The sequence below is a fragment of the Dermacentor variabilis genome, chromosome 3 (genome assembly GCF_050947875.1).
Source record: "Dermacentor variabilis isolate Ectoservices chromosome 3, ASM5094787v1, whole genome shotgun sequence".
In the NCBI taxonomy this organism is placed as follows: Eukaryota; Metazoa; Arthropoda; class Arachnida; order Ixodida; family Ixodidae; genus Dermacentor; species Dermacentor variabilis.
In genome coordinates this window covers 121699169-121715906 of record NC_134570.1, presented here as the reverse complement: position 1 = coordinate 121715906, position 16738 = coordinate 121699169, and the positions used below count along the sequence as shown (strand labels likewise).

The 16738-nt window shown below is 45.0% G+C and overlaps 1 protein-coding gene across 6 annotated transcripts in view; it reads right to left on the bottom strand.

Moving 5' to 3' along the window:
• Positions 1-16738, bottom strand: part of LOC142576242 (uncharacterized) — a 67624-nt gene that overhangs the window by 39676 nt on the left and 11210 nt on the right. For 4 of the 6 annotated variants that reach the window (XM_075686276.1, XM_075686280.1, XM_075686277.1 and 1 more), the window contains 4 exons: positions 16372-16709; positions 13820-13896; positions 9468-9645; positions 2574-2723 (listed from right to left, as the gene is read on the bottom strand). In XM_075686276.1, the coding sequence (XP_075542391.1) occupies positions 2574-2723; positions 9468-9645; positions 13820-13896; positions 16372-16709 (743 nt within the window). The remainder of the gene's footprint in view (positions 1-2573; positions 2724-9467; positions 9646-13819; positions 13897-16371; positions 16710-16738) is intronic. The other 2 variants (XM_075686279.1, XM_075686281.1) reach the window with 1 other exon arrangement.

Genomic DNA, 16738 nt, shown 5'->3' with positions numbered 1-16738 from the left:
ATGCACATAGATTGTGTCGAATATGCGGCAACGAACTTCAGACTGCTTCAACAGCCATCAATCTAACCTACATGCATAACCTTGAGACCAATCACATGATGAGCCACCCACATAAACATACTAGCAGCAAGCATTCCGCGATGGCTTGCAGCCCGTTACCACCTCGGCCAGTGGCGAATTTTCATCACAGCCACGCTGGCCAGGCAATTAGGCCTGATCAACACTGCTTCATCGACTAAAGTTACGGTTTGGTGCCAAATCGACACATATTTGTAACAGTCACACAGTACCTGGGAAGCTAACAAACTTCCTCATAAACAAAAGCGAGTGTGCAGGGTAGCAACAAAGTTGTTCAGAGCTGCCATATTTTCGACACACGGAATGGCGGTCTCCTGTTACCGACGCTGTTTGTAGACTCACATCAATCTCCTTTTTTTGTATCTTCGAAAAACCTGCCACAAAACTAGCTTTGGATTTACATGGCAGACACGAGAGTGTCATGAACTGGTAGCATGCAGTGGCGCAGACGGCAGGATGAACATGCAGATTGTAGAATCTAGATTGCCTTTATGATAACCCACCTGCCGCAAAGTTTGGCCAGTTCGCCCTTCTACATTCTGGAAGAAAACTGGGAAGCAAAACTTTCTATGCAATAAATAAGATTGCCACAAAACACAGGTCCACTGAGAACCTCATTGGTATTAAGTACAATGGAGTGTCACTAATTTGTTAGTTTCAGAGGAAAAAAAAGCACTTGATTCTATTCAACAGAAATTCCAGTCATAAAAATATATATTTTGCAGATCTTCACATCCTAGAACTGAGCTGTAATCATTGCTGACATATTAATTTGCTGTTCGCTTTAAATTTTAATAGAAATAGACTGTACTCTACGTCTCGATTTCTATGTACTTACGTTACTGATAGCTTGCAAGATTCTTGTTATGCTATGCTAGGAGACTTCCGAGCATGAGCACCCTATTTTCTTGCCCAATGTTTGTAAACATTAAATTTTGTGACACAATTTCTGATATTCGATTCAATATTCGGCTTTTCTTTTCTTGATTTGATCCAATATTCGATTAAAAATCTACAATTCGGTATTCGCACATTCCTAATTTACAATGTCAACACACACACTCACCGGCACTAGCCAGCACTCACACTCACGTCCACTCAGTGACAATCACTTGTGTTCACACTCACGTGCACCCTGTGAGGCTCACGCCAATTCGCACTCACCAACAGTCACTCATATTTATACTGGAGTCCATTTATCCATCACTTCACTCCTGTTTGTACTTGCACTCGCACTCGTGAAATAAGCATGAGCAATTTGATGTACGACTCATGAGGAGGACGCCCGCTTACGACTATACCCCAGGGGCTGGACAAAGGTGTATAGAAAGCACACTCAATGGCAACTAGCTAAGCAACTATAATCTTGGCTAAAGCTCATATTTCACAGAAGTAGAATAGCCCATTCTGGCACCTTACATTTCAACATTTCGATATATTGGACATAGTCCACTGTTTGCATGCCCACATGTAAGCTCATTCTTTCCAACAAACACCACTCCTGGATACAAACACAGATTGACTCAAGATTAGGCGCAATCATCCTCCCATGTTTTGTGAACTGAAAAAACGTGGAATGACTGCAATTCAGATGTATTTAATCTCGCAGAACTGTTTCCATCTCTCCAGGCCTCATTTGTAGGACTTGCCACCCCGTCGGTCTGTCTTCGAAGCTTCTGTCTCACTCCTCCAGACCACATATGAGATCACTCCATTGGACAGAAGCTTCCATGCCCTCTAGGGATGTCGTACAAGTCCGCCAGCTGAAGCCCCACTCCTCTGGAAACAACCCTTCCCTTCCCAGAGTGCCAAGACAGCCGCCGGTCAGTGGAGTTCATATGTTACAGGCCATTCCGGCACATTTTAGAAGCTGCTCAATTAAGCCCTCTGGATGTAGCTTCACCCCATATATATTTTGTAAATACATTTACCCTTATTTCTGCCTACTATTTATTCCATGTCACATTATTGGATTGGGCCTCAAACTAGCCTCTGCCTATAGGTTCAAACATCTTTATGCAAACCTTGTAAACACTTATGTGAAACTAAATTAAATTAAATTCTATCATTATCATCATCGCCATCATTATTATATTGTTATTATTATTATTACAATTATTATTATTATTATTATTATTATTATTATTAGTAGTAGTAGTAGTAGTAGTAGTAGTAGTAGTAGTAGTAGTAGTAGTAGTAGTAGTAGTACCTAGTAGTAGTAGTAGCATATGCATGCATTCACAGTGATTAATGGTGAGAACCACATCCAACAAGCAGCTCATGCAAGACAGATAGCATGAATGTGCAAGCCATCCTCATACAAATGCACAAAATACTCAACTTATTTTCACCCACACGACTTTGACCAGTAAGCGCAATTAGTAGCCGAATGGAAAGTTTAGCAACCAATCATCCAGCACTAGTTCCAGAGTGTTCCCCTCTCAAAGTGGGCCCGACCAGGCATGACTGTAAGGCGAACAGAAGGATGCCAGCACCTTAGAACACCCGATGAGATAAGCACCAGGGAGAACACAGACCTCCTTGAGCTGCTGCACCTGCTGCAACAGCTGGGCCTGCTGTGCCTGCAGCTGTGCCAGGTACCACTGCTGGTCCCGGCACTTGTGGAAGAAGGTGGGCGGCCGCACCTACACAACACACGGAAGACACAGTGACGAGAAGCCCACCACTCCTACAGCGTCTCTGTACAACAGGCAGCTTTACCAGAGCGTCACTTACGCTCTGCTCCGCTCCACTCAAATTTCATGTGCTCAGTCGGCTGCCAAAAGCTGCGTTCACATCACTTTTTTAATTTTTTTTAACGTAATCTCTCCCTATCTGCCAGACACACGAGCAACTCCTAGAACCACTCAGCGGGAGTGTGGTACAGTGCCCATGTGCACTAGGGCTCCCGCTGAGCAGCTGTGTGCAGCTTATTAGCAAGCACCAGTCTGACTAGAACAGACCACGAATGCTCTGCTAAAGCTGCCCAATTACAAGGAAATGTTTGCACAATCGACATTATACAACTTGCTCAAATGTAAAGCAAGTAGGAAATGTTTGCACAATCGACATTATACAACTTCCTCTAATGTAAACCAAGTAGATACCAAATATTGTCAAAAATGTCGAGTTTAAAATAAATAGTGCAGGTGTGCAGTACTAGTGATGCAGAGAAGCACTGTGCACACTAGAAAGATTGCATGGCAAACCTCTACCTCAAGGCAAGTAATCAGCATGTTACGATACGCCTGTCACCTGGGCAAGTTTAGTGTCATTTTGAGTGACTTTACTTAGTCACTAGTGTCATTCGCAAGTTGTCACACGGGGACGCTTAGTGACACTCGCTGCAAAATGCATTCGGCAGCGAGTGTGTTCGGCGAACTCGCATCACTGCGCCGAAGTGTGTAGCCTCGGTAGCAATGCTTAAAAGACACAAACTGATATTGAAAGCAGACTTGGTAGTAATCTTAAACCACCTTTTTCCAACTGTTAAATGTTATAAGCTAATAAAATGTGTTATGCTTTAAAAGAGAGATAGTGTACTACCATAAAAACCGGACTATAGGTCGGACCGGAATATAGGTCGATCCCCCAACTAACGAATTCTAAAAATGAAAAAAATCTTTTACAATGGCAAAAGTACCGAAAGACACCCTTACCTTGAACCAAATGCAACTCATGCACAATAGTGACAGTATTTATTTAAATGCTGCTCGCATGTGCACCACTCGGCCAATTTTTAACAGTATCGCGCGACCATCAACCCGCGTGCTTGTCAACACCTTAACAGCGCTGAGCGGCGAAACAAACGAGATACGCGCATGTGTACGCGTGCGCTTGCTTTCGCTATTTCGCCGCTCCGTGCCGTGATGATAAGGTGCTGACAAACGTGCGGGTCGATGGTCGCGCGATACTGTCAAAAATTGGCCGAGTGTGCAGTACGCAGAAGGGCACGAAGTGTGCAAGCGCTACTCCGAATCAGAGCAATGCGTTTGATTAGAGTGGTCCGAACTAGAGTCGTATGACGAGTGCTTCTCGCTGCCCAGTCCAGAGGCGTGTGCGATCTCTACCACTTTCAAACGGATGCATTTGGCTGTCACAGGCAGCGATCTTACACGCAGCTCCCGGACGAACTCCGCAACCTTGTCTTCCAGTTTTGCGGTCCGCTGCGGTCCGCCCACGAGATGACGTTTTCTGTTGGTTTGCTGGTTCTGTCTCCGCTAGTATCGAATGCTCTTTTCGGATACTCCAAATTCGCGCTGTGCCGCGAGGTTGCTGTGGGCTTCCGCGCACTCAATCCCCTTTTTCTTGAAGGCGACAGTGACTTCTCGTCGGCTTCCGCTCATTTTGAAACAAAATGTGAAAAAGCAGCCTTTAACCAATATAACTTTGTGACAATGTAAACGCAAATTGGCGGTGCCACAATGTCGCCACGATGCGCTGCTGCTGATGGCGATGGCAAAGGCACTTCTTTACTTCATCCGCCCATCGTTGCAAGACTTCCATAGTTTTACTGCCAATGTCAGGTATATAAGACGAGGGTCGACTTTTCGCAATAGCTTTTTGAAAAAAAGTTCGACCTATATTCCGGTTTTTACGGTACTCTCTATCTCAGGCTGTTTATGCATAATGGCCAAGCACTTGTTTATGCCTGTGTGTGCCTGCGCTAGCCACCCGAACTGTGTAGCCTCGTCGTTTGTTTTGAGTTTATTGGACAGAAGTAGTGCATCAATGATGCCATGGCTGGATAGGAAGACCAAGGCGCTCACACATGGGGTGCTTTGATAGTACCACTTCTTGCCATGTTGAATGACGCTTAGGAGTGAGGTTAAGGTGGAACGCTAGCCTTGCTCAGCTGATGAATAAATCTAATGGAGCATGACAGTGTGTTCATTTAAATGATTTGTCATTTTACAGCCAAGCTGACTGCATGTCACTTGCGTCTTTGGCAGACATGCTCGTGAATATGCAAAATCGACGCAACTCTGCATAGTCTGAGCGAATGAAAGGTGAGAGGAGTCGCCGGAGTAGTCGATAAGTGACAAATAAGCACTGAAATAATACGCTCCAATTGCTCGCAATTTGTTCGTGTGCCATCTGCAACGAAATCGGGCATGTTCTCTCTGCTCACCTTGGACGCAACACTCTCTTGTCCTGGTTCGTGATGATCGATAACATTATTGCAGTTGCAACGAACTCCATCTTTCGCACTAACCTTTATGCTAAATGCTCTTTTCAACCATAACACACTTATCTAGAAAACCATGCTTAAACGATCCGACGACACCTAAGCACTTCTTATGAGTTGTGAATGCAAAAGCATTAATGTCCAACTGAATGCCTTAGAGTTTTGCACTGCGAGTAATGCACCGTAGCGGTATGTGCTGCCCAAGCCAGCAAGCAACGGTGTCCACTAAGGCTGGCACGTATGCGCAGCAGCTAAGCCAAGTGAGGGTAAGAGAGAGATAAATGGGGCTTGCATGCCTGCTTCGAAGAGCAAGATGGTGGCACCCACATGCGCACGTCACAGGACTGCCTCTCCAACGACAACCCACTTTGTCCCTGGTGTCGCAGCACTGTATCCGCTCTGTTAAAACACGCTAGTGACATGGCTTCACGGCCATTCCCTCCCCTCACTCCACACCTGGCGTGCTACCGGGGCAGCAGGTGTTCCAATTTGCCCACTCTGCTCTGTCAAGGCACACTCGTGATGTGGCGTCCCCGCCAATGGGAATTTAGGCGACGTTTCGCTGCTACAGACGACGGATTTTTCACTCAATGAGCCCTTTCATGCATTAATAACAAATATATGTTGTGCTTCCTGGTTCACCCACTGCCAGTGCCAGTCATTCATCCATTGTGGCGCCCTTGTCTACAAGCGCAGACAAGGGTGTTGGACTTCTCTAAAAGCAAAAAAAAAAAAAAAAAAAAAAAAGCAAAGACAACTTGAAGCAATTGCCACAGAGTAGGTTCGCATTAAAGAGGAGGGTCATACGTATGCAGCAGGGCACTTTGATTATTTAATTTTAGTTTTAAAATAACATAGCACGTTCTGAAATCGTGGAGCACATTTTTCTCAGTTTGCACTTTTTGGCCGAACAAAACTTATAGGAAAACTACAATTTCAAACTGCTTCACTGAAACCTGCTTTCAAAGTTGTTTCTGGGCTGAAATACTGTCAGGAACAAGATGAGGTGCTTTCTATAATTCGAAATTTTTATTAACACAAAAAAATATTACAGATCTGACACATAATGACAACGAAAAAAATTGAAACTTAGCCTCAAAGTGATGACATTGTTACAGAAATGTAATGAAAAACATACGAGTGGCCTTAGACTGCACTATAACACCCTAATTGTATCTAACAAAAACAATCAGTGTGCCTTCATTATTTCTGAAATGGTTTTCCTAGGGTGACATGCCTTATTGGTTCATATGACAGCCATAACATCTTTTCTATTCAAACTATATTATTGAACTTACAAGACATACTTAAAAGAAGAAGATACATAAACTTATAAATTTTTATAAATATATGTGCAACAGTTCAGAAGTTCATTTTCAGCTCTCTATACCCTCTTAATAGACTAGCTTGCACTGGTTATCAAGTTGTTGACATGAAGAGTTTTTTTTTTCCTTTAGTAGGCTTAGTAACGTAAGATGACACCACTGATGTCTAGCTGGTCCTGATATGAGCAAAAGGTGTGCCCGCAGACTGGTAAACGTCTTAAAATATTTAGATTACTTCTGCCGAATTCAGCTATTCAACCTAAAGCAATCACCTGAGCATTCGATCGGGCGCTCGGATTTCACAAGTCTGATGGTACCCCCCAACCCCATTTGACTAGTTCCTACCGCATGCCGACTTGTTTTGTATCAACGCAAAGCCCTCTCAAGATTAGAGCCAAAAAGCCTGTCCCATCTGAACATGCTAGCTAATCCCAAAGCAATCAAAGTAGCCATGTGATCGAGTTTGTTGGATCTTGGATGCGCTCCCAGGTTAGGGTGGCCGAGGTCGAAGGTGGGAGTACCTTCGAGCACTCCAAATAAACTAAGCGAATCAATTCCGAGTGCTCAATTTCGATTAGTCAAATGTAAACCACATCACAAGATCATTCGAGTGCTCGAAAGTGACCAGTCAAATGTACTATAAATTTGCCAGTGGTAAACAAACTGCTCTGCACTGGATCATGGAAGTTGCTGTGCACAGCATGTTTTCCAAGCGAGTATCTGAAAGGGCCCCTGAAACGGTTCGGACAAATTTTGCAGATGCGTAGGGTACAGCTAAAGTTAAACATTCGCACCACAATTTGTGTGAAGAGTCTCATATTAAGAGAGCTACGGACGATTACAAGTTACCCTCCCCCATAGCCACGCATTTTCTCCTCAACTCGTTCACCGAGGGGTTGGGCTAAGCTCCGCTTTCGCTGGCTCTGCGTCATGATGGCACGTCGTGTCGTCTACTTCCGGTTTTCTAGGAAGCCTCGGACTGCCAAGCCTCGCCACCCTCTGCTTGGCAGCCAACATCAAGCAAGAGCTATCAAAGTAGCGTGCGGTGCAAACATTCTGTCGCAGCGCCGAATGTGTTTGGTATTCCGTAACCACAGGCGAGCTAGGCCTTCCGACGAATGTGTGGAGGCATATACTCAAGCTGATGAAGCAACTTTAGCGTAAACATACGTGAGCGGCCTGATCGGTCTGCACGGTCCATCCACCTCTTTGCGCAGAGCTTAACCAGCCAAACAAAGAGCTAATATTGCTCTAACCAAGTTTAAAATATTTTAAACATTTACAAAACAGCATGATAATGATTACACTCCAGCGAAAAATTTACACCAGCAGCAAAGAAGAATACACTTCCTTACTGCTACTGTGTTTGGTTGAGCTCTGTGCCACCAGGTCGCTCGCTGCACCATGCAGATCATTCACGTTTGCGCTTCTGCTCATACTGTGAAACGCCAAGGTCAAGCGGCCAGACTCTGTCCCCTCATCACTTGCGTTTACCCGAATACCAGACTCGCGAAACGCTATTGTGGTAGTAATCCTCCAGTGTAAAGGGACGGCTCCAAACGCTCAAATTCTGGCGCCGATCGGATAGCGGCAGTCCGATGCGCTGCAGCCAGTCCGCTCGTCTACTAGCTTGCAGAGGGACACGATGTCACAGCTTGACATATTACCAGTCGCTACGTTTGCACCCCGCAACGCAACAAAGGCGATTCATGGTGCTCATAAAAAGACAGACCGAAGCTGACCGCGGAGCTCTCATCAAGACGGAGCACGTTGTAACACAAGCAGACGATGCTTGCTGTGTACCAGAAGTGCTTAATTAAGTGTACTGAGAAATTGTGCTTGTGCATTCACCTTCTGTTACTTTCTTTCTATAGAAACAAATGAACTAACATTCCAACTATCATGAACATCATTTGTTCACCATAAAAGTAAAAAAATTATTGATGATGCGCCCTGGGCAGCCAATCGGATAGCTCCCCCTACTGACGTCAATTGGGCGATTTGCGTCATATGGGTAGGGGCGGCTGAAAATTCCACCAAGCAGTGTGCTGTGATCGGCAGCGATGTACCTTTTTAAAACCTTATAATAAATTACGTACACGCTTTACGTGGAGCACTTAGATGCGTCAATTAATGATGAGCAGGACCTACTCTAACGACTCAATTTGTTTGTACAAGATCATCAAAATCGTTTCAGGGTCCCTTTAATTCCACCGAGTCTATTTTGCTCTGATCAAAAATTCTGCTTACAAAATTTCCACACACTTTTAGAAGTGACCGCTGCATGGATAAACACTTCCCCAGATTAGCTTTCCCTTGCGCCATAAAAAACTTGGTCTTTAAAGGTTGGTAGACAGTCCCTTCAAAAGCATGCAGTATGCTTACAATGGTGCTATGCACTACTGCAGATGCGCTGTCAAGCAGATAGCTAAATATGCTTATTGCGATAGGGTTGGTGGCGACAAGTTGTGCTGGCACACCTACCAGTGGTTATATTCTTTGCTGAAGCCGCCACCATGCCTCTATGCGTTTCCTTGTATTTTCATGCATAGGCATCACTGTACTTGTGCCAAGACCAGAATGATTGGCACATGAGTCGCTGCACTTTCCAAAAACGCAAATCTTTTAGGGCATAGCATGGCATAAGCCACACCATGAATCAAAGTAACTGGTAGTCATACGGCAAGCCACCACAGCTTAAGCAGCCAGCCAATAGATCAGGCTCTATGGGATTGGGTTGGGTATTCGTCGCAAATACGTTTTAGCCATTAGTATGTCTTAAGCGGGTACGTATTAACTAGGTTTCACCGTACATGCTCACTGGAACTAGTGGAAACCGTCACCAGCCATTTTGCCGAAGAAAGTGAAGCACACACCTCAAAGCGCAGAAGAAGGGTGTCCCCACTGAGGTAGCCCTCAGAGGCGAGGAGGTCGAGGCGGAAGAAGCGGTTGTAGCCCCAGCATTCGCCCACCTCAAAATCCGAGGCAAACTCGCGCACTATGTTCTTGCTGGGGTCACCGCCCTGGTGGCTCATCTCCACACGGTACTCGTACCTACAGGACACAACAAGGAAGGGTGCACATGCCGCATTTCTGTCAACTTCACCAACCAACAAGAAACTGCTGCACTGACAAACCCGGCTTCAGTTCTTTTTCGAGTTTTGAGACTCCTGTCCTCGTACCAGTAGTGCTGTCGCCATACGATGATTCTCTTCCTAGTTACTATCTGGACATCCTGCGCATATATCAAACATTTGTGTGACCCTATTTAGGTAGCAGCACATTGCACCATGTTTTAATTTTACACATGTTAAGCAGCTTTCACAGCCACCTAGTGTCTAGTGATGCATAGCTACAATAGAACCCCATTACAGTCGATTCAATACCACCTCGTAGAGCCAGATTTGGAAGCCCAGACAGGCTTCTACACATTCTGACGCAGGAAAAATCTTGTGAATTCATTTAATGATAATTGTTGGTTACCTCAAGCTAAAAACAGAGACCATTGCATGGCTTCAGCTGCCCCTAACACACAGCTAAAAGTTTAAAAGTTAAAAAATTATGCAGCACTGTGGTGGCCTGGACAGGCAAGATTTTTCAGGTGCACAAGGAACAAACAATTAGCAGTGTGCTGCACAAGAAACTAATACCCTTGTCACACGGGTAATCTAACCACAGTTAAGTTTGACGGCAGTAACCAGTTACACCAAATCACACTATAAAGCTAACCGTAGTTATTCTGCTAACGATGGTTGAAAACTGAGGTTGGTCACCTCGGTCAGTCATAAGTGACAAAATGGTGGCCCCCAGCTCCAATGCCTGCAGCTCGGCTCACAGCATAACATCCTCCCGAAAACATGTCACTTGACCTGTCGCAACAACGGAGGCCTTGATACGGATTTGGGAGGACAAACTGATTGATTGAGTGTGCTCAAACACACGCAACCCATGCATATATAATGTCATGGTGGAGACAACTCCGTCCTGCTGCTGGGGGAACGTCCATATATTGTGAAGCAAGTTCGTCAGGAGCTTGAGAATCTGAACAAACAATACCGGTGTGTGGTATTCTTCTTCACTGGTAAATAAACTAATTATGATGGCAATTTTTGAGATGTGTAAGCACTGGCACGGAACCGTATAATAGGCCTCCACCTTCACAACACTGCGGTGACAAGTTGGAAACAACGAAAGACATGCAGCATACCTGGGCTAGGTTTTGGCAAAATGGCACTGTTCCTGACCTTGCATGATCATATGTCACTAATGTCCCTATGCATGTCCAACACCACTGAGCTGTTTCAATGCTTTATTGACGGCTTGCCTTCAGCCTACTAAAGTTAAAATTGCGCTCGTGACATGCATGCAAGTACAGTTGCCTTTCGTTACAGCGGACCCTGATAATCCAACAAAAAACATCCGTTTTATTCAAAGTCCGTAATATCCGAGACACCTCACTTCCAAAACTTTTGTCGTGATGTCTAACAACTTTATTACAAATAGTGAGTGAAGAATGTCCAAAGTAAAAAGCAAACAAAAAAAGTCGCAGTTTCACCCGAAAGGCAAAACATCGATTGTGATAGCAAATGAAATAGGATAAGCACAGCAGCAGCAGCGAGCAAATTTACCTTCGTGCTGTCTCTCACTTCAATGTGAACTTCGAAAACGCAGCACAAATGAAGCTACCGGCACTGGTTGCACTTTGGCCAAATCGCAGACTGCTTTCAAGATATGGCGCCCGCGCAGCCGCCCCGTTAACAGCAGCCACCGGAATAGAACCCCCCTCTTTCTCTCGCCTCCTACCAAGGCTTCGCGCATGAAAGACGGCGCGCTTCCGCCTCGCTTTCCTCCCTCCCTCGCATGGAAGATATTGAGCCGCGATCATCGGCTGAGCCTCACAAGCCAGTTGCCAGCTTGTGTCGGCACGGCAAAAGTCCTTTTTATAAGACTGATTTTGATGAAAATTGCCGCTAATTTCCTTCGCTGTAGCCGATGGTCCATTGTAGCGTGGTCCATACAAACTTCGTTGCATTAATAAAATAGGTAGAACAAACTGAGGCTGAAATACGGACCGGACCGTTAAATCCGAAAGTCTGTTTTACACGGGTCCATTATAACAAGCGAAGACTGCATATAGGTGCCGCAGAAAGATTGTGTGTATTTCATGTGCTTAGACATTTGTTTACAAATTGTGGCATTTCCTTCCTTCTAAAATTTTCCTGACTGCCTGACAGGTATATATAACAACTCATATTAATATATTACAGGCCCGTTCTCTCCTTCTTTAAGCTTATCGTCCTTACTGCTAAATCTGAAAACGTATAACGGCGCCACAGTCCGGTTTACGGTAACTGTGGTTATGTTAGGTTACTACGGTTAGGTGTAACTGCAGTTAAGGCTGCCGGGTGACAAGGGTATGAGTCCCCTGGCCACCCAACCGTTGCTATCAGCACTGTATCAGTAAACACCTTGCCAAAATATATGGCATCTATTTGCACTTCACCTACATTAGCACAATGGCTGAAACAGAAACAACATGTGACTACGTGGCAGAGTTCTTTGGATATTATTAGGAATCCTGAAAACATGCAACACATCATCTCAATTTGAAAACACTGTTGGCAAAGTACCAATTTTTAATCACAAAGATATACTGTTAACAACTATCTCAAGCAAAACTTTTTGTTTGAAATCTTTCTTTTATTAAACAATCGTGTTCGATCAAACCGCTCCAGAAGAATGACTTGGAAAAAAAATTTAAATAAAGGGGAATTTCAGCGCATTTTAAATGAGCCTCCACCAACATACTTCTTTGTGGCCACTGCATTATCACCAATGGTGATGGAAAGTTAATACTAGGCAGGAGCCAATAGCCAATGCTAATGTTACTTCTTTACTTGCATCAATTCTGTGGTGGCCAAGTCCCCAAATCTTATCCTTGAAGTACACAACCAATCTTAATTGACAACTTTTGGCACTGAGTCCCTCTAAAAATGTCACTGAGAATTTTTCTACTGATATGAACAACTCAACAAACAAAAACAATGTGCCATGGACAGTGGCACACTTTGTCAATGCTCATTAAAAATTACAAAATACTTCCCATTGTGTCACCAGCTTGAATATTTTATAAAGATTCTTTCTTAAGACATTTGTCCAGAGACACTAAGATCAGCGTTGCTATTTTAGCCATATTGTGGCTCAGTTAAGCGACTGTCTTGTCTATCTATCGATAATTTTTTCTGTTTAGCGACCAGTGATTCTTCTTTTAGCGATGTGTCAGAACAATTCACTACATTTTAGCGACTTTGAAGTCTATCCCAATACAAGTTCAGTGCTGCAAGAGTACAAAAAGCTTAAAGGGACAAGCTTTCTATAACAGAGGACTTTTCCTTGAAAAATTGAGAGATAAGAAAAAAATTATGGCTAAGCTCACAACAGGAACGTGATCAAGGCTCCAAAGTTAAACTAGTTTTTGATAAATGCAGCATAGCTGGTGAAATGTTTGTGTGGGATGTGGAAAAGGACAAACCCTGTAAGCTAAAAGGAAGGAGCAAATGACATGCTAACCGTTGCCAATCACCATTCACTATCTTAAACCTTCCTTAACTGCCGCAGCACTGTCAACAAAGTAGAACAGCTTGAAGGCATCCTTTGCTCGCTTGACCCCAATATTTCAGCATTGATGGAAACCAAAAGGCGATACAGAGCTGCTGCTTGTTCAGGCAATAGGTCCACAGCAATCATCGGACGCACATACGTATGATGCATGGGATGCATGTATCAATATCGTCGGCCCGATTCGAAACTGTATCTTTCGTTGCCAACTCTCAATTTCAACAAAATTATTTTTTTTTTCCAATTCACATTTCTTTTTTCCCCAATTGCCCAATAATCCTGGAAATATCATGGCCCCTTCCATGAAAGAAAAATCCATCTGCAACGGTACTTATTTCCATAAAAGGTCGAATTTCAATATAACAAATCAAATTGCCAATTCTACCGACTTTGTTATATTGAGGTTTAACTGTAGCACTGGAGCAGGAAGGCTCCCTTGCAGTACTCGGGATGTAACATTAGCTGTCAGGGAACACTGGTGATTCCTTTCTACAAATTGAAGGAGATTATATTAAGGTAGTTCTTTTTCCAATCTTCTATTCAGCCTTCTGATAAAATGAGTTTTAGCATAGCAACATGTTTTTTGAAGTATACGGATCGCTCGACTTACTTGGATGTCTCTGGCAGGCCAGCTGTGAGCTCCAGAAAGACAGACAGGTAGTTTCCCCTCACAACACCATTTCCATCCTGTAGAATGAAAAAACAAGCAAGACAACAAAGATGTAAGCCCCCATCCCCGAGAACACACAGGAATCAATCAATTTCCTCGATTCCCAGTGACCAGGAAGCCTTCCATGGATCGGTCAGTGGAGCGCAGTGACGAGCACAAGGTCAGTCTGTGTACAATTCCCAAGCCAAATAGGAGGAAGCAAGTTCCTATTGCACCAGAGTATCCCCAGTGTCAGGTAGCGCTAGCATCGGAACACTCGCACCATCTTTTGTCGTATTGTGCAACTAAAGACGATGACTCCCTCTGCCACATGTGCGGTGCAGGGACGTGGAAACTGGATGCCAGGAAACACAAGCCATGAGGGGAAAAATTAGGGGATGTGAGAGAGTCGAGAATCTCCACAATCTTCAGCCCATTCCCTAGTCATAACTGCTCTTCATAGTTAAAGGGTCCCTGAACCAATCTGGACAAATTCTGTAGACGTGTAGGGTACATCTACAGTAAAACATCCACACTACAATTTAAGTGAAGCATCTCATATTAAAAGAGCTATGGATGATTACAAGTTTCCCTCTTCCCTAGCCATGCTTTCTCCCAACTCGTGAAAGCTTCGCCTTCACTGGCTCTACATCATGATGCAACTATGTGTCGTCTACTTCCGATTGCCTTGGAACCAGCACGTGAAGCCTTTCCAACCTCCCCGCCAGCCGCCTGGCCATCGATCTCCCACGAGAGCTATCCAAGAAGCTGGCGTTACAAGTGTTCTGTTGCAGCACCGAGCATGTCTGGTATTCCGGCAACCGCAGGTGAGATAAGCATTTTGACGGATGGGTGAAGGCATAAACTAAAGCCCCTCCATATTACTATCGCTGTGATGAAGGACCTTTAGCGTAAACGCGAGCAGCCTGCACGGTGCAGTCACGTAGTGGTGCAGAGCTTAACCAGCCAGCTACTGTTCCTAGCTTTTAAAAAGACAAAGTATTCACAATTATACTCCTGCTGAAAATTTACACCAAGAGCCAAGTAGAATATACTTTGTTACTGCCATATTAGCTCTGCATTTGTCTGGTTGAGCTCTGTGCCGCCAGGTGGCTGCACCATGTAGGCCATTCATGTTTGCATCTCCGCTCATCTGGTAAAAGGCCCAGCTTGTTTGCACTTGTGTTTACCTGAATATCAGACAAGCTAAAGCTCTCTATAGTGGTGGTAATCCTCCGGTGTGAAGTGAAAGCCACAAACACAAGTAGCTGCTGGCACTGATTGGATGCCAGCAGCCCGATATGCTGAAGCCACTGTGCTTGCATGTTGCCTTGCAGAGGGACATGATGTTACTTTTTGACATGTCGCTGATTGCTAGATTTGCAGCCCACAACATAACAAGGGCGATCCGCAGTGCTCGCAAAAAGAAATCTCAAAATTGTGGGGCTTCTGACCCGTGCTCTTGGGACAAAGGGACGACAACACACTAGTGCAAACAATCACAAGGGCATTTATTGCACCTTTCACAGACTAATGCCTGCTAGCCGAGTTGCTATCCATAAAACATGCTGACGGGCGCGCGACAAATCACGAAAGCCCGACTCACCGCGACCAGATAACGAGCTAATATGTTTGCCCCATGCTGGAAACCAACGCCAGGTTGTTTGCGCGTATGGTTACGCATACGGCGGTGCATTCGAACGACCATGTTCATCCATTTTGGTGTAGGCCTTGTGAGACCGTCTCGCAGAAGCATGGATCGGCGCACACGCAAAACATCCGCGCCGCTTACTGATCCTGAGCCAAAGAGGAAGAGCCTTCTCCTTTTTGCACCAAAGTAACCCCGCGGTTAGGTGGCGTTAGCAGAGCAACTCTCGTACTACACTGCAAGCATACCGACTGCGCAGTAAAGCCACGCAGCAAAGCTGGATTACAGGATACGAGAGCTATGCGAGAAAACAACAGATCAGGGGACGCATGACAGTTCCCTACCAACAAAATCAACACTGACCATGCAGCTCCCGTCAACACGGAGAATGTTGTAACACAAGCAGACAACACTTGCTGTATGTTGCAAGTGCTTGATTGTAGTGAGAAATTGTCCTGTATTCTTTTTCTGTTACTCCTTTTATAGAACCAATTAAACAACACTTCAACTATTATGAACAACATTTGTTCACCCTAAGGTTGGCAAAATTATCAATGACACAACCTGGGTAGCTAATCGGATAGCTCGCTCAAATGACGTCAGCTGAGCTAACCAAGTCAAATGGGAGGGGGCAGCTGAAAACTCGGGGGAGCCGCACCGTTGTGATCGGTAGCGATGCACATTTTTAAAGCCTTATAATAAATTACATACTTTATGCGGAGCGCTTAAATGAATCACTTCATGATCAGAAGGACTTACCCTAATGGCTCAGTATGTTTGCACAAAATTATCATAATCATTTCAAGGTCCCTTTAAAGAAGAATCACAACAATGAATTTCTCTGGAGCAAAGCAGGCGCATGTACCGGGTACACCTTCAGCCGCCACGTAAGCCCCGAGGTGGTGAGGGGTCGACTGTAGACGGGGTCAGCACGCTGCTGCAGCACCGAGAAGTTGCGCAGGAGAAAGGCGCTCGACTCGTATGGGGGCACCATCTCCGAGGGGAACTCCTGGCCACCTCCCGGTAAGAGCAGCAGAGGGGGCGAGCACGGGGGCTGCCGCTGCAGCAGCTCCCCCAGCCGGCGCACAATCTCGGGCGACCGTGCAATGAGCTCGGAGCGCGAGCACGAGCTCAGCTGTGCTTCGGCGGCCTGTAGCAGTTGCTCCAATTGTTCAGTCTCCTGGGTGAGGGCATTCTTCTGTGCTGCTCAGTGAGGAGTGAAGGAGAGGCAG